Below are 19165 nucleotides of genomic sequence, written 5' to 3'. Positions count from 1 at the left end.
AGACAAAGGTTAGATCCCTGGGTCCAAAAGATGCCCTGGGGGAGGGCATGGCAACCCACTCCAGTATTCCTGCCTGGAGAATCCCATGGACAGAGGAAGCTGGCGGATTATAGTCCATAGGGTCACAAAGAGTCAGACAAGACTGAAGCGACTTTAACACACTGATTTCAAGGCAGCAAAGCAGGAGTTTTAAATGCATCACCTTAATAAATATTTAATGAATTCCCTGTAGAGACCTATAAATTTTAAGAACCCTCATCCTAGAAAGGGAAAGAGATCCATCTGAATGGGTCCTCTGAAGTGAGCATCAGCTAAAAGGAGGGTTTGGAGCTCTCTTGTGAGCAGGATCTATCACTGATATTTGAAAAATGGAATTGGAATCAAACCCCACCTGCTACACAACTCAGTCAGGGGTATCTGAGCTCATTTGTTGGGGATTATTTCTATTTAAGTTGGTTTTTATTTACCTGTCTTCTCCAGAAGCTCACAATCATTATTTGAGTGATTATAGCTTTTGGTTACCAAAAAAGGAGGATCTTTTCCCAAAATATTAGAAACCTAAAAATATTGTTTAGTCAATGGAAAATAAAGTGCAATTCTATCAAGTTGATATATAATTTTTAACATTTTGAGCCTATCTCTACCTAAAGTGCTAATTTTAAAACTTACATTTTGTTTCTAAATCATTATAAATCAAAGGCTTCCTTTCAAAGAAGCTCATTTTATATGTTCCTGTGAAGCCTCTAAGCTGAATAAGTCAAAAAGAAGATTATTACTATAAACAGTGAAAAACATTTGTGTAGGAGTTTATAGTCCACAGAGTCCTTTTTTATATCTATCAACCATAAATAAGCTAAAGGCAGGCTTTGACTTTCTCAAGTCAATCAAACTCAAAAAGAAATTTGGTATTTCAGAGTCAAAGACTGCCTCCCCATATCCCAACCAACCACCTTAAAAATGAAGAATCAAAATGAATTATTTGAGCATACAAACTACATTCAGTCTTATATCTTAAGTCACTAACACAGTATGTATCCCTTGAAAGTTTATGAATAAATGAATTAATGGACAGATGAATGAATGAAACCCATTATCCTGGTGAGACTTCCCAGGTGGCTTTAGTGGTGAAGAACCTGCCTGTGAATGCAGGAGACAGAGATGCGGGTTCGACCCTGGGTCGGCAAGATGCCCTGGAGATGGAAATGGCAACCCACTCCAATAGTCTTGTCTGGAGAGCCCCAGGGACAGTCTACAGTTCATGGGGTTGCAAAGAGTCAGATATAACTGAAGTGAATTAGCACACACAGCACATCCCTACTGGGAAAAAAAAAAAAGTGACCTCCCTACAATTTCATATCTGTAGCATCACTGTACTGGAAGTCAAATGGACTAGCCAAAGCAACCAATGTGATAATTTATAATGATATAGGAGTTTTTTTTTAATGAACTCAAAAGTTGGGAGGCACCTAGACTTCAGGGAAGAGCTATGTCTTAGAACCTGAAAGGCAGAAGAACTCGCTCTCTGTGCATCCGCTTTCTCTCTCCTTGCTGGTTGACTTTCTCTAGTCCTCAAGACTATTTGGTGAAATTTGGCCACATTTAATTTGCATCTCATAATTCTAGTCAAACAGACAAACTTGTCTAGCCCTCTTGGCTCTAATTCCAAATTCCTGGGAGATTTTTAAAATAGTATTGGCCCAGCTTTCCTCATGATTCTAGCTCTGTTCCAATGAGCTATGACCAAAGAATATGCTCATACAGTAGAAGTGTGAGCAGGGGAGCCTCCCTTCCTCCCACCAATTACCACTCCATGTAGATTATAGAGGCAGCTCCCAGAGAAGAGGGAAATCACTGGGAACTTGGCAGACACTCCCAAAGATATCAACTATAATTATCTTCACAAATGAGGCTCAGCACATTTTCCACCACAAATGGATTTTTGAGAGAATAATAAATGCTAGGTTCCCATGACATGCTAATTAATAGCCTAATCCCTGCCAAAGAAAATTATAAAAGTATTTTTAATTATTAAACCAAATCTAATTGCAACCTAAATAATTTGAGTTTCATATTTGGCACACTCCACTTCCTGAACATCTAATAACTCCTCAAGTAAAGAGCAGGTCTTGAACTAAGGTTCTCCAGCTCGGAGATGCTGAGATCTGAGAAGCTCTGCCAGGGAGCCCTGACTCAAATGTATCTGCCCCATGTTGAAGAGGTGATCATCACTAACCTTTCTGAGAGATTCACCTTCTCATCCAACCATCTCGGGTCCAGCCTAAGGTGGAAATGGTCTTCCACCCCTACCCCATATAGAGTTTCCTCAAATGATCTCCTTGGATAACTCCTTCATGTCCAATAAAGTTTAGCTGCTCAGTCATGGCCAACTCTTTTTGACTCATGGACTGTGGCCAGCCAGGCTCCTCTGTCCATAGAATTCTCCAGGCAAGAATACTGGAGTGGTTGCCATTCCCTTCTCCAGGAGATTTTCTTGACTCTGGGATCAAACCTAGATCTCCTGCATAGCAGGCAGATTCTCAAAGATTTGCTTAAATCTCACTTTTCCTTTAAGGCTTACATGACAACCTATTGACAACTGCAGCTCTTACTCTTGACACTCCTGATTCCCTTGACTCTTCACTGTTTTTTTCTCTGGAGCACTTATTTCCATCTAACACACTAAGCAATTTGCTTACATATTAGGTTCATTGTGTGTTTTTTCCACCACCTCCCAACCCCTCAAATTCCACCCCAGTGCTAGAGTATAATCTTCACAGAGGCAGGGAATTTTGTCTGCTGTCTTCGCTACACATCTAAGTGCCTAGAGCAGTAGCTAGCACATAAATGGTGATTTATAAGTATGCATTAATCAATGTTGAAAGAATGAATGGAGAGGAGAGAAAGATGAGCATCAACCTGGATAATTCATTACACTGTTTGAGGTCTTAGACAATTTGTCACAAACTTATTCTCTCTCAACGTTTCTAATCCTTTGCCCATTTTCTATAGTCTCCTTCTTTGATGGGTGAGAGTTCCTTGTATGCTTTAGATCCAGCCCTTTGTTACTTATGTGTGTTGCAAGTATCTTCTGTCTATGTTTTGCCTTTTCATTTTGTGTGCATGTGTGTGCTTGTGTGTACACAGAGTTTGATGTTGTCACATTTCTCAATCTTTATCTCTGTTTTCTATCTCATATTTTGTCAAAGAAATTTTTAAATTCCCCAAGTTCATAAGGATATTTTTATTTCTAAAATTTATAATCTTTAACTTTTCACATTTAGGTCCTAATCCATCTATTTAAGATGGATTAAATTAATTAATCCATTAAATTCAGGTGTGAAGTTGGAATCTGATCTTATGTTTTTTTCCATTTGATGAGTCTCTTGTCCCAGAACTGCTTATGGAATCATCCTTTGTGACCATTGATTTGAAATGTTACTTCTGTCATATATCTGACATCCATAGCTCAGTGAGTCTGTTTCTGAGTCCTCTCTTCTGTTGAACTGGCCTATTTATGTGTCCACAGGAATTCTTCTCTGTCTATGTACCTTTAAGCTAAGTCTTAATATCTAGGATGGCAAGTTGCTTTGCCTTTTTCTTCTTCAGAATTGTCTTTGCGATTTACAGTCCTTTGCTCTTCCATGTAAAGTTTGGTTCTTCTTGTCAAGTTCCACAAAAAACCTTTTCAGCATTCTGATTGGAATGCATCCATGGAATAATCTGGGGGAAATTAACCACATTTACAATATTGTTTTTTAAACCATAAACTTGGTATAAATAATTCACTCAAATTTTCTTTTAGGTCTTTCAATAATATTTCATTTCTCTACAGGGGCCTTGTGTGATGTATTCTTAGGTTTGTTTCTCTACGTCTGTATCAGGGTTCAACCAGAGAAACAGAATCTATAAAAGGAGGTATATATCAAAAGACTTAATACAAGTTACATGATGGTTACATGATTTGGAGGATAATTGACAAGGCAAGGTTAAATCATAGGACAGGCTATCAGAAAGGGTAGATTGGAACTGCAGGGCATCAGCTGAAGCTGCTAACCACAAGTAGAATTTCCTCTTCTTCTGGAAAACCTCAGCTTTGCTCTTAAGGCCTTCCAATTGATTGAATCAGGCCCACCCAGATTATCTAAAATAATCTTCCAAGGTTGTGTGGTAGTTTAGTCACTAAGTCATGTCCAACTCTTATGACCCCATGGACTGTAACCCACCAGTCTTCTCTGTCCATGGGGTTCTCCAGGCTAGAGTACTGGAGTGGGTTGCCATTTCCCTCTCCAGGGGATCTTCCTGACCCAGAGATTGAGCCCCGGTCTCCTGCACTGCAGGCAGTTTTTTAACTGAGCTACCAGGGAAGCCCCTTAATCTTTTTTACTTAAAGTCAACTGATTACTGACTTTAATTGAATCTGCAAAAGAATTTCACAGGAGCTCCTAGATTACTGTTTGAATAACTGTACACTGTAACCTAACCAAGCTGACACATACAACTACAACTGGCCATCAAAACATCTCATTTGGTTTTTCTATCCTACTATGAATGAGGTATTTTTCCCATTTAATTTTCTAAAAGATTATTGGTGAATAAGAAAGCTAATCATGTTTATATATTAAATTTTGAGTTCCACAACTTGATGGAAATACCTTGGTAATTCTAATTGTCTATAGATTCTTTCTGATTTTCTACATAGACAATATGTTCTATAAACAAGAATAATTTTTTCTATTTCTCCCCAATTGTGCCTCATACAGATTTTCTTGACTTTTGCAATGAATAAAACTTCCCTTGCAATGCTGAACCCAAGCAGTAATAATGGACATACCTTGCCTTATCCATGTCATTAATGAGACTGATTCTAAAACTAAATACATTTGCAATAGAATTTTGATAGGTGCTTTTCAGAGTCCCCAAAGGATAAAGATAGTATGTTCAAATTAGGGTAAGTCAGGGAAGTTTTCTTTACAAGTAATAGGGTTTCCCCAGTGGCTCAGCAGTAAAGAGTCCACTTGCAATGCAGAAGATTCATAAGAAGTGGATTTGATTCCGGGGTCAAGAAGATCCCCTGGAGGAAGAAATGGCAACCCACTATAGTATTCTTGCCTGAAAAGTCCCATTGACAGAGGAACCTGTCAGGCCACAGTCCATGGGGTTGCAAAGAGCTGGACATGACTGAGTGACTGAGCACTCAAAAAAACAGCATGGATAAGGGGTGTTGGAGAAGACTCTTGAGAGTCCCTTGGACTGCAAGGAGATCCAACCAGTCCATCCTAAAGGAGATCAGTCCTGGGTGTTCACTGGAAGGACTGATGTTGAAGCTGAAACTCCAATACTTTGGCCACCTGATGTGAAAAGCTGACTCACTGGAAAAGACCCTGTTGCTGGGAAAGATTAAAGGCAGGAGGAGAAGGGGACAACGGAGGATGAGATGGTTGGATGGCATCACTGACTCAATGGACATGAGTTTGGGTAAACTCCAGGAGTTGGTGATGGACATGGAGGTCCATGGGGTCTCAAAGAGTCGGACATGACTGAGCGACTGAACTGAAGGGGAACCAGAGAGGGTATTGCAATAGCCACTAGTGGCAGCTGAGAAGTGGCTATATTTAGCACAAAGGACTTCTAGAACCTAGAAAGGGACAGTGAGGTAGAGGAAGCTGCTTTGAGAGGAGGGTGGGACACGGCCAAGCCAATATGACTGCAGGGAGGGAGACAGAGGAAGAAATATCCTGACTCCATTCTCTTTCTTCTCTCAGATGTCCTACCAGGGTTCTTTAGTAGCTGACCCAACTGGAAGCCAGAAAGCAGGAGAAACTGCTTACTCTCTTACAGGCAGAGAACAGAGTAATGTGATAAGTGGATCTGAAGAAATAAATAGAAGCTATCTGGCACAATGCTTTTTACTAAATTACCAACATTTCTCTCATTTATCTTATTCCTAGTATGCTGCAAGTTTTTCCCAGGGCTGAGTGTTAAATTTTACTGATGTTTTTATTAAATAATTATTAAATAACCTATTAAAATGATCCTATGGATTTTCTTTTTAACCAGTTGATCTAATATATTACACTAATAGATTTTATGATGTGAACCATGCTTGCCTTCCTGATATAAACCCTACTTGGTCATGAGATATATATACACACACAGAAATACACTGCTGAATTTTATGTGCTTAGGGTTTTTATATATATTTTCATAAGTGGAATTGTCCTATAATTTCTTTATATATTTTTCCAGTTTTTTTCCCCTCGAGGTTATACTAGTTTTATAAAGTGAATTGATTACTTTTCCCTCTTTTCTGTTCTCTAAAACATTTGATTTAACATAGTTCTTATCTATTCCTTAAAAATTTAATAAAATGGGCCTGGTGTAAAATAGATAGCTAGTATTGTATACAGCACATGGAGCTCAGCTCGATGCTCTGTGAAGACCTAGAGGTAGGGTGGGAAATGGGGGTGGAAAGCCAAGAGTATGGGGATCAGATCAGATGCTCAGTCGTGTCCGATTCTTTGCGACCCCATGAATCGCAGCACGCCAGGCCTGATTCAGGCTTCCCTGGTGGCTTAGTGGTGAAGAATTTGCCTGCCAATGCAGGAGACGTGGGTTCGATCCCTGGAATGAGAAGATCCCCTGGCAGAGGAAATGGCAACCCACTCCAATATTCTTGTCTGGGAAATCTCACGGACAGAGGAGCCTGGCAGGCTACAGTCCATGGGATGGCAAAGAGTCAGACACGACTGAGCGACTAAGCACATATGCATGCAAAACTGATTCACTGTTGTACAGCAGAAATTAAAACAATGTTGTATAGCATCTATACTCCAATAAAAACAAAAAACAGAACTGTGAAACCATCTTTGATCACTTGGAATTTGGTGGAGAAAGAAAGTGAAGTCGTTCAGTCGTGTCTGACTCTTTGCGACCCCATGGACTGTAGCCTACCAGGCTCCTCAGTCCATGGGATTTTCCAGGCAAGAATACTGGAGTGGGTTGACATTTCCTTCTCCAGGGCATCTTCCCCACCCAGGGATTGAAACCAGGTCGCCCGCATTGTAGGCAGACGCTTTACCGTCTGAGCCACCAGGGAAGTCTAGTAACTTAATTAGTAAAAGAATGGTTCTTAGTTGATTTGTTATCTTATTTCTTCCTGATTTAACTTTTTAAATTTATATTTCCCAGAAAACTATCCATTTTTCTAAGCTTTTGAATTTATTGTTGTAAAGAATAAAGTCTCAGCTTCTTTATATTCAACTTTTTGATAACACAGATAAAACAAATCTGGCTTACACTTTGATACAGCCCTTAGACTGGGTAAAGAGGTGAGTACAGCTCAGTCCCTGAGTTTAAACCATGAGCCTGGCTTTACGTTTCCTCCTTATATGAAGCATTTTTTAGGTCTCTTTAGCCTATGGAAATAACTAACAGCCAACAGGAGCCCTAAATGGCTTACGAATTAGCTTCCCCCAAGTTTTCTGTTCTGCTTTCTGATCTAAAGAGGTATTATCTTATATTAAAGCCTGACCACATCTTTTTGGTTTATGTTTTATTTTTCATTGCCAGATATTTGAATCAAAGAATGTTACTGAAATGTGAACTCATTGCAAAGCCTTGACCAGAAATTCCGCCTTGGCCTGATGATTTCTTGCTCCTTTGGACAACTTTACCTTTCTCCTAGAAACTTAAAGAACACATTCTTAAGTCTTGATACCAAACACACTTTATAGTTTCTTCCAGTTGATCCTGCCACCTTTATCTTCGTGCTAGTAAGCAGAAGCAATCATCTCAGGTTGGAACTTGTCAGCAAGCTCTGTGACTTATGCTTGATGTAATCTCCTTTCCTGAATCTCCTTGCTGACATTCCACCACTTATTATCCTGACCATTTGCTTTATTTGAGAAGCTGAATAATCCATAAATCTTTAGACATATCATTTTTTATATCATGAATTTTAAAAAGGCATCATTCTACCAATTCATCAGTAATTCCTCCCATTGTGTTTTCTCTGAAGATGATAAAGTGAAGCTTTATCTTGCTTTCCAGGCAAGGAAAAAGAACATTGATATGAACCCAGAATTCTGAAGGAATTTCATTTGACCAGTTTGTTGGGAGAAGCTAGCTTTCCAACACTTTTTTTTCTGCAGTGCTTCTCAGGCTAAGAGCAGATGATTTAACTGAGGGATCCTATTTGCAATGTTAGCTGCTGCCATCTAGTGCCCTTTGTGGAGAAATGGCATTCTTTAGGTTCTTTTCAAGGCCACAAAGTAATTGCCTAGGAGGAGTACTTAAAGATTACTGCTACTACAGAGCCCCGGTTCGAGTTTCCTGAGCCATACAGCAAGTTTCCATTGGCTATCTATTTTACATATGGTAACATAAGTTTCCATGTTACTCTTTCCATACATCTCACCCTCTGCTCCCCTCTCCCCATGTCCATAAGTCTATTCTCTATTTCTGTTTCTCCACTGCTGCCCTGAAAATAAATTCTTCAGTACCATTTTTCTAGATTTCATCTATATGCATTAGAATATGGTATTTATCACTCTGATTCACTTCACTCTGATAGGTTCTAGGTTCATCCACCTCATTAGAACTGACTTGAACACATTCCTTTTTATGGCTGAGTAATATTCCATTGTGTATATGTACCACAACTTCTTTATCCATTCATCTGTCAGTGGACATCTAGGTTGCTTCCATGTTCTAGCTATTGTGAACAGTGCTGCAGTGAACAATGGGATACATGTGTCTTTTTCAATTTTGGTTTCCTCAGAATATATGCCTAGGAGTGGGATTGCTGGGTCATATGGTGGTTTTATTCCTAGTTCTTTAAGGAATCTCCATGCCATCTTCCACAGCAGCTGTATCAATTTACACTCCCACCAATGCAAGAGCGTTCCCTTTTCTCCACACATTTATTGTTTGTAGACTTTTGGATTGGGATGGGGAGGGAGATGGTAAGGAGGTTCAAAAGGGAGGGGATATATGTATATATATATGTGTGTGTATACATATATCCCTACATGTGTGTGTATACATATATCCCTATGGCTGATTCATGTTGAGGTTTGACAGAAAACAAAATTCTGTAAAGCAATTATTCTTCAGTAAAAAACAATTTTTTAAAAAAATTGGAAAGTAAAAAAATATATAGAACTACTACTCAACCATTATCACAACTGTGGATCCAAAGAAAATGAGGCTGAAATCAGAAAAGTCTACAGAGTATATGATTCCAACTAAATGTAAAACTGTGCAGACAACAGAAATATTTGTGGTTGCCAGGGGGTTCAGGGGAGAAAGGAATGGATGGGCAGAGCACAGAGGGTTTTGGGGGATAGTGAAATTACTCTCTATATGATGCTATAATGGATACATGTCATGATACACTTATCCAAACCCAGAGAATGTACATCAAGAGTAAGCCCTAAAGTAAATCACGGACTTTGAGTAATAATGATTGCCCATATAGGCTCACTGATGCAGCACTCTGGGGAGAGACGTCGATAGTACTAAGGTTGTATGTGTTTGGAGACAAGAGTATGGGAACTCTGTACTTTCTGCTCAATTTTGCTATGAACCTATATCTCTCTAAAACATAAATTCTATTAATTAAATATATACATGTAAATAATATATAAAATACATAATATATATACAAACATGTAAAATACATACACATTTGTATCAATATATAAAAATATTTTATATACAAATATATAAAATACATATATACTGTATCAATATATGTATTATATATGTGTGTTTTACATATATGTATATAATTGTATATTTCATTGTATATATGTATCATATCTTGTATATATGTATCATATCTTCTTTATCCATTCCTCTGTTGATGGACATTTAGGTTGCTTCTCTGTCCTAGTTCTTGTAAATAGTGCTGCAATTAATACTGAATTGCATGTATCTTTTTGAATTATTGTTTTCTCTGGCTATCAGAGAAAACCATGCTCTTGCTATATGCCCAGAGAAAACACATACACATATATATATGCATATGTATACATACGTATATGCTGCTGCTAGGTCGCTTCAGTCGTGTTCAACTCTGTGCGACCCCAGAGACGGCAGCCCACCAGGCTCCCCCGTCCCTGGGATTCTCCAGGCAAGAACACTGGAGTGGGTTGCCATTTCCTTCTCCAATGCATGAAAATGAAAAGTGAAAGTGAAATCGCTCAGTCGTGTCCGACCCTCAGAGACCCCCAGCCTTCCAGGCTCCTCTGTCCATGGGATTTTCCAGGCAAGAGTACTGGAGTGGGGTGCCAACATATGTATATAAAGAGTTACAAATGTTTTACATCCTCAGGGAGACCTGTCAGTTCTCTACTACGGCATCAGTGACCTAGGACAAGGAAAATTCTATTTCTAGGCATGCTGAGTATCTGTGAGCACCCTCAAGATAATAAACTGTTTCTTTCAGAGCACGATTTGGACCTTATATATATATATATATATATATATACGTATGTATGTCCCTTCCTGCCAGGACATATCCCAGACTGATTGAATCTCAATCCCCAATGAATAGCCTAGCAATTTTACTTTGATTCCAGGAGATTCTGATAAACCAGGTTTGGAAGCAAGTCTGAAGAAAGTAACATAGGATTTAGCAGTGAACACACCTGAGTTTGAATCCCAGAATCACCACTTTCTAGCTCTGCAAAATTGCACAAGTCATTGACCTCTGTGAAATAGGGAGTAACTGTAATTATCCACAGGGTTCCCATGAGGATTGAATGACACTGTGAGCGTGGCATGATGGACAGCAGTGGCTGCAGACATAGGGGCCTAATCACCAGAAAGAATCCAATCTTGAACCAAGTCCAGGGATGGCACACTTTCTTTGTGCCCACCCCAACCCCAGAATCCCCCCTCAGTCATTGCTGAGTCTTCCTCCCATAGGTGCTTCGGTATCCCCTCCCTTGGGGTCCCTCCCCCCTCCTTTTCTTCTCCATCCTCAGTCCTTCAGGGCTCTGACTTGATTGACAGCAGGTTTCATTTACCCTGCATCTTCATGTTCTGCAGAGATGAGAGCCAAGACAATAAACAAACCTCTTTCTAATTCATACTGATTACCTCTCATTATCTCCTTGCTAAGTTAATGTTTTTTAAAAAATCCACTTCTTCACTGAAGTGAGAATGAGACAGAGAACTACTTCCTTCCACAAATGTAAATGGCCTGGAACTTTTTAAAAATTTTTTGGCATGTGAGATCTTGAGTTCTTCCCCCTTTGTCTCTCCTCCCTGTCTCCACATCCTTTGCTCATTTTCCCTTCCCTGTCAGGTCAGCTTTGGGCTGCTCTACCAGAAAGGTCTGTGGTAGAGAGTGGTGCAGGCCCAAGTCGCGCTCTCCATTATGGGTGCTCAACAGCCATTTCCCATGGTCTGTCCCTCTCTTTTCACCCTGGTCACCTTGAAAACCAAACCAGCTTTCAGGCCTACCCCTTGATAACAGAACCAATTAGATTACAATGGAAAATCCTTTCCAAATATATTAGGATTTGCCTATAGAGTTGGACGAAGGCAGCAGTGGTGCTCACGCTGTTTTGTTGATTTATTTGGCTACACCAGGTCTTAGTTACAGCATGAGAACTTTTGGATCCAGTTCCCTGACCAGGGATTGAACCCTGGCCCTCTGCATTAGAAGCATGGCGTCTTAGCCAATGTCCTGATCACACTGTTTTCTGTGGCATGGTGTCCTGGTTTTCCTCCTGCTTCCCAGCTGTCATTCCTCAGTCTCCTTGGCCAGTTCATCCCCATTCATCAGCCTCTCAGTGTTGGAGCACTTGAAGTCTGCAATCCTCGATTCTGCTCTTCTCATTCTGGACCTCACTCATCTTACAGTTTCAAATGAACCGAGTGAGAAGAGCAGAGCCAAGGACTGGCTACTCAGGGATGCTTGTCTACCCAGGGATGGTTCCTACACATGCATCTCCACCACAAACCTCCCCCTCTACATTCCACCCAAACTTGGCCCTCTTCCAGGATTCCCCGTCTCAGAGAATGACTGCACTATCCATCCCTTATATTGATTTCTGTGGGCACATCACTCTCCTTCAGTAACCATCACGAGTCTTGCTTGGTCCATTTTAAATATTTGTAGAGCCCATCAATCTCCCCACATGAGCCCCCAGCCCATCATCTCTGTCCTCCTAAATGCTCAACCCCATCTGTAATTGCTCTTCTTCAGTCTAGTCCCACACTGCACTAAAGCAGTCATTTTTTAAAGCTAGTGTCATCATGTCCCTACTTAGCTTGCTGCTTCTGCTGCTGCTAAGTCGCTTCAGTCATGTCTGACTCTGTGCGACCCCAGAGACGGCAGCCCACCAGGCTCCCCCGTCCCTGGGATTCTCCAGGCAAGAACACTGGAGTGGGTTGCCATTTCCTTCTCCAATGCATGAAAGTGAAAAGTAAAAGTGAAGTCACTCAGTCATGTCTGACTCTTCATGACCCCATGGACTGCAGCCTACCAGGCTCCTCCATCCATGGGATTCTCCAGGCTACTTGGCTTACCATGTGTCAATAGCTGCCTGCTGCTCTTAAGAAGACAATGTGCTTGTGATGCCCCATCAGGCCCTGCATGACCTGGTCCCTGTGACCTCTCCAGCCCCATTTGAGCCACTCTTGCTCTCACTCTCAACAGCAGCCAACTGACTTCTTGTGGTTCCTTCAAGAGACCATGCTCACTCCTGCCTCTGGGCTATTGCTCATGTGGTTCCTCTGCTTGGGACACCTCATGCATGCTAAGTCACTTCAGTTGTGTCTGACTTTGTGACCCCATGGACTGTAACCCGCCAGGCTCCTCTTTCCAAGGGATTCTCCAAGCAAGAATATTGGATTGGGTTGTCATGCCCTCTTCAAGGGGATCTTCCTGACCCAGGGATCAAATTCCAGTCTCTTATGTCTCCTGCAATGGCAGGCAGGTTCTTTATCACTAGCTCTACCTGGAAAGCCCAAGTCCTGTGAAAACTCCCAACCTCCCAATGTCTGCTTTAAACTTACTTCCTTGGGAAACTTGCTTGGACTGTGTCCTGATCCTTATCTCCCTTGAGTTTATTTTCTAGTGCTGTAATAACAGAGTATAACAACTGTGTGGCTTAAAATAATAGATGCATTGTCTCACAGTTCTAGAAGCTACAAGTTCAAAATCAAGGTGTTGTCAGGGTTGGTTCCTTCTGAGGGTTATGTGGAAGAGTCTGTGCCTCTCTCTCAGCTTCTGGTGGTTTGCTGACAATCTTTGGCATTCCTGGGGGTGCTGTAGCAGCACCCCAGTTGCTGCTTTATCTTCACATGGCAGCCTCCCTGTGTGCATGTGTGTCCAAATTTGCCCATTTTATGGAAACACCAGACATATTGGATTGAGGGTTTGTATTCTGGGATGACCTCATCTTCTCTAAATCTACAAGGATCCTATTTCCCAATAAGACCACACTCTGAGGTACTGGGGGCTTAGGACATATGAATTTGGAGGAGGTAGAACATAATTCAACTCATAACACCCCACATTTCCAAGGTGGAGTCCTCCAGTTATGTATTGTCACAGTCCTATCCTGCATTTATCTGCAAAACACTGATCACACAAGCAATAGTGTATTTATTTCCCCATAGATTGCAAATGCCATGAGGGAGCATGTCCATTTTTGTTGACCACTGCCTCTGTCTGGCATGTAGCAGTCATTCAGTAAATACGCCCAGAGTGAACCAATAAATTCTGTGATCATCCAGATTGCGGACTGCATCTGAACGTGAGGAGATCAGCCTTTGTTTCTCAAGCCTACTTAGCTACTTCCTAGTGCTCCAGCTCCCGGGGCATTAAGTTATCTGAGACAAGTAGAGCTGGAGGCAGATCACAGATCATCAGTTGCTGCCTAATCTCAGTGACCTCTTGAGACTCCAGCATCATCTCCCCGTAAAGCCAAGCCCCTGTTGGAAAAATCCATGTCTAAGATTTGTTAGCATATTGTACTTTCATTTTCCAAGTGCCTCATAAGCACCCAGGACTCTTACTGAGAAGGCTGAGCTTCTCTGGGGATCTTAAAAGTAGGCCACTTCACTAGGACTGGAATGGTTTAGCTGGGTGGTTAAGGAATGAATACAGGAAAGGAACTTCTGGGGCCTCCGTCATCTTTAATAGTCCAAGACCCTTACTGTTTGGTAACTGTGGACGTGGTCCCTCAGTGCAGACAGAAAAGGGTTCTTAGTCCTTTAACTCTCTGACCAGCGTTTAGATCTCTATGCCACTGGCAACAGTGCGAGAGAACGCTGACGAATCCAGGTAGGTCAAAAGCCTCTCACACAGGTGGGACTATAGTCCTGTTGAACTCACCTTCCCTGTGTGCTCTCGGGAACACGTGCAGAGTGTTAAGATAGCTTAAGTTCGGGCTTTTATGTTTCATCATCTCCTGGCATGAGGAATGCTGATTGCTCTCAATGCTGGACTTTTAGAAGCTTGAACCCATTGACCTGCCACAAGTAATTACTTCTGAAAGGCTCCTGAACCAGCAAGAAGCCAGGAGGACTCACAAAGCAAAGGTGAGCAAACCCTGGAGAGGGAGGAAGCTGAGGGGCCATCCTCTTCCTGTCCTCCCTGCACAGAAGACTTCAAAGGCGGGGCAAACTATTAAGTAATGCAGAGTTAGAACTTTCTAAAGCTATCCTTTCTCTCCTGGGCCTGCCTCCAATTGGAGATTATGCTTGTCTCTCAGATGAACTCTGAGCCCTTCTCTGCTACCTGGTGAAAACAGGGAGATGTTGATGAGAGAGGGGAATTTTATTGGGAAATTGGTGATTCGTAAAGCGTTAAAATTTGTGAACACTTTCCTATCCTGATTCATTTCAGAGTCACCTAGATGCTGCTGTGTGGCTATTTGATAAAAGATGTCCAGCTACTCTTAGATCCTCAAGGCCATGTTTGTGATGCTGATGACAAAACACCTGCAGAGATGGGCCCCTCCCCAAGGCTCACAGCTGCCCACAGACACTGTCCACAGGGCAACATAACAGGGATCTCTCAACACATTTGGCTGCCATGTCTCTTCCCCTTCCTGGCCATCCCCTGACTGCCCTTAATAACTGTCCACATCGTCCTACTGGAGTTTTTGATACACCGGGGAGGATCACTCAAGTTCTAAATAATCAACTTTCAATCCTTCCTAAACTACAGTGGACAGTATTGGACTACATAAATAGATTACCATCTCTCTAATGTCATAGTCAGACAGTTATTCAATGGCAGAAGAAGCAGAGAGAGAGAACCAGGTCTCACCAAACCAGAACACATTTCTGGAAAGATAGTTAAAGCAGCTGTTGACACAGAAAGTGACATCTTGTCAAAATGAGATATAGAAAGATATTTCCATTCAACATTTGCAAAACTCTACAGGAACTTTAAAAACAAGATGATACACATAGCAAATAGCCCCTTCGTTCACTGATAGCTTCACTAAGGACTGGTCTGGAAGCTGCAGTGCCCCTTGAGACCTTTGATGTCTCAAGAGATCTTTATGGATTATAACCAATAAACAAGATCTCACTGTTCCAAAATGGATTTCAAGTTTTGGATTGCAGAATAACCAATTACCCCTATCCTAACAAGCGTGTCATCTTTCATAGCAGGAACTGGAAAAGAAGATGCAGACTCTAATGTATCCTTCTGGGAAAAGACAATATTTACATAAGATGCAAATGCTGGAAATGAACCGTAAAAGACAAGAGGTAAATATGAGGAGAAGAAGAGAGTCGTATTTACCAAATGTATGCTACATAATCGCTGTTCTGGCACATGAATATGTTAAGCATTCATCTCCAGACCTTACCTAGCATTTTAACTTTAGTTACTGCAGCCAAAGTTTCCTCTACTGGGATTGAGAGGAAAACATCAGGATCCCTTCTGCTACCAACTCTGTGGAGTCTTTTCTGTGTTCCATCTGTATTCCAGATGCAAGGACGCATCTGTGTCTCAAGTTTCCCTTTTTCATAACTGTTTCTTCTACCACATTTGTGCTCCAGCAGGAAAATGAGGTTAGATAATTTTTCCTGGTTTAGTTAAAAGGACAGAGGGTGAATTTGTCTTTATTTTGGTACTTGTACCTAATGAGCAAACATGCTTGCATATTCAGTCATTCAGCTGTGTCTGACTCTTGGTGACCCTGTGAACTGTAGTCGGCCAGGCATTTCTGTCCACGGAATTTTTCAGACAAGAATACTGAAGTGGCTTGCCATTTCCTCCTCCAGGGTATCTTCCTGACCCAGGGATTGAAACCTAGGCATCCCTCTATAATTTAAATCATAGAATCATTTGATAAGGAAGATCTCTTGTAATAAACCCCTTTACAATCATGTTTCCTATAAATGTCATATTCCAAATTCTTCACTGTAGTCCCTGTCTTCTTCAGTTCCAAATATACCAGATGGCCTGTGGAGAAATGGTTTTACAAAGGTCTTCACCATTTTGAGACTACCGGCATGCTCCTGTTTCTCCTAACAAACCTACACATGAAGAAAGTTTCCATATCTTTTAAGAGGAAAAAGAGAACCATGTTCTACGTATCTGTCTACAGATACATATACAATTTGTAAAGCAGCTGATTTGTTGACCTATTCTGGTGAAGGCAGTGTGAGGGGAGAACACTAACACTAGCTGGTCAATTTCAGGCACAAGTTGAACTGAAGAAAAGTCTTCACAAGGAGCCAAGAACCAATAAGCAGAAACAGAGGGACCATAAAGCCAAGAAAATCCTTCAAAGCATCCCAAGAAATGATGATGGTGACTTTCTAACCTTGTTGCCTGATGAAACCTTGAGCAGAAGTCTAGGTGAGTCATGTAATTTTTTTAGTAAATAATATATCAAGTGTTTTTAAAACTTCACCAAATAAATGTCTGATATGGATTGGGAAAGCACAGAGCTTCCCTTGGGTCCCTATTGATATTTTATCTCCTGGAATATAATGGGCCTGTTTTCATGTAGTTTGGGATGGCCGAGAAGAATAAGACTTCAGCGCTATGGTGAGATCTCTTTTTAGAAATATACTGTACTTTACATGCATGATTGCAATCCTTGCATCATCCCCAGGAGGAGAAAAAGGGCCTCATCTTGTGCTTTAGAGACAGTGAAGCACGTGGAATTATCAATACATTAAACAGCACGTTGGTATCAGCTAGTTTGGCACCACATGCAGAAACTCTCTTCTCAACCACCCTCTCCCCTGCAGCCCTCTTCGCACACTCAATGTCTAACGCTCCATCCAGCATCACCATCCTCTTCAAACTTGGTCATGCTGCCTCCACTGTCTCAATGGGTGTGGCCTCTGTGCTGTCCGTCAACTCAGGCCAAAGATTTGGCCCCTTTCCAGCCCTGCTACCCCCTCTCCTGGAAGACGGTCAGTCGCAAAGTCCTGCTGATGTCACCTAATGCTGACTATGCCCCCATCCCGTTCCCCATGCCACCCTTAGGTCAGCATGTCACACCAGGGCTATTGCCATAGCCCCCTGACTATCTCCTATCTCAGGTCCTACTTTCCTTCCATCAACCCTTCACCTCGGTGGTCCCCAGACCACCAGCACCAGCATTACCTGGGAACCAGTCAGGGCTCCAGGCAGAGCGACTGAATCAGAAACTGTAGGGAGGGGGCCCAGCAGTCTAACAACTCCTCATCTCCCCCCATGATTCCAACACCCCTAAAGTTGAAGAACTACTGCTCCACTTGGTGATCAAAGTGTTGTCCATAGACTAGCGGCATCTAATCACCTAGGAGTTGATTAGAAACACAGAATTTCAGGTCCCATCCCAGACCTACACAATCAGGATCTGCATTTTATCAAAATGATTCTCAAGCACAATAAAGTTCTAGAAGCACTTCACTATTACCAGGATAATCTTATGAAATGCCAATCTGACCATTGGCAGAATCCTTCAGTGAGTCTCCATCAGCCTGAGGACAAAGTCTGAACTCCTTACCCTGATACCCTAAGCCTTCAGAGTCCGTACACTGCCTACCTTTCTGGCTTCATCGCCTACTATTATCATACCCAGTCCCCATACTCCAGCCAGGCCAGGTTGCCCTGTGGCCCCAGATGGCTCTGTGATTTCCAACAGACATTTGTATTCACAAACTCTGTGCTGTATCACCCCATCAATTAGAGTCTCGTTAAGTTTTCACTGTATGTACTCTCCCGGAGCAAGCCCATCACTGCAAATCCAGGTATTGTTCACACACACAGAGCTCTCTGTGCTCTGGGCCAATCCCCTGTCTGCAAGACTGAGCGCTGAGAGAGCAACAGAAATGCTGGCTGTTTCTCTGGAGGTCTCGAGCTTCTAAGATGCAGTCCAGCTGAAAGAGATACTGCCACTGCTCAGGAAAACAAAATACCTGATCAATGAGTTAATTAAACAAGAAAAAGCTGAATAATTGAAAATCTACTTGGAGCATTTATCTAATCTATACTCCTGAGTTGCAGGATGAAATCTGGTGTAGTAGTAGTAGTAGTAGTATGTAGTAGTCACATAGATGAACAACTTTTACCATTTAAAAATATTGGCGAAACCACCAAGAAACATACCTCAGCTAAAGTTGAACACTTTGAGTCATTGCTTGAGATCAGGCTGGAAAAAAAAAAAACAACAATGCTGGTGAAGTCTTTGGAAGACTGTGTCACATGGAGAAGGGGAGTTCTCCTCTACCCTCCTGATATATTTTTTTTTTAACTGCTTCATTTTGTTCCAGCTAAAGTTTATGAAGTGCTTACTCTAAGCCAGGCAAAATGGCCCACCTTTAACATGAATTATCACATTTAAGCTTCACACAACCTCTAAGGCAGGAGTTACTATTAGCTCCCACGAGACAAATCAGGATTCAAGCCCTGGTCTTTCTGACTCCAAAGGGTGCACTCCCACCCACCCCCTTGTTTAGCCTCATCAGGACTCTAGTGGCCCAGAGCTCTGCCCAGGACAACCTTGGGAAAGTCTGCAAATGCAGTTTGTGATTCCCTCCACCCTCTCTCTCAAAAGCAGGCTTCCCTCTGCAAAACCTATAGAACTCACCACTCTGCAGGCACATGTTCAAGCAGTGATTCCTTTTTACTTATTCTCAAGTAGCATCTTTGATTTCTTTCTCTGTTTCTGAAAGCAGTTTACTT

At 41.7% G+C, this 19165-nt stretch overlaps 1 protein-coding gene across 2 annotated transcripts in view; it reads left to right on the top strand.

The window, feature by feature from the left end:
* Nucleotides 1-19165, top strand: part of CCDC198 (coiled-coil domain containing 198) — a 33374-nt gene that overhangs the window by 4422 nt on the left and 9787 nt on the right. Inside the window, exons 3-5 of one of the 2 annotated variants that reach the window (XM_061428997.1) lie at nucleotides 14476-14562; nucleotides 15646-15744; nucleotides 16684-16843. In XM_061428997.1, the coding sequence (XP_061284981.1) occupies nucleotides 14476-14562; nucleotides 15646-15744; nucleotides 16684-16843 (346 nt within the window). Of the gene's footprint in view, nucleotides 1-14475; nucleotides 14563-15642; nucleotides 15745-16683; nucleotides 16844-19165 lie in introns of both variants that reach the window. The other variant, XM_061428996.1, reaches the window with a different exon arrangement.

Source organism: Bos javanicus, chromosome 10, assembly GCF_032452875.1.
Source record: "Bos javanicus breed banteng chromosome 10, ARS-OSU_banteng_1.0, whole genome shotgun sequence".
In the NCBI taxonomy this organism is placed as follows: Eukaryota; Metazoa; Chordata; class Mammalia; order Artiodactyla; family Bovidae; genus Bos; species Bos javanicus.
This window is presented reverse-complemented; position numbering and strand designations above follow the sequence as displayed.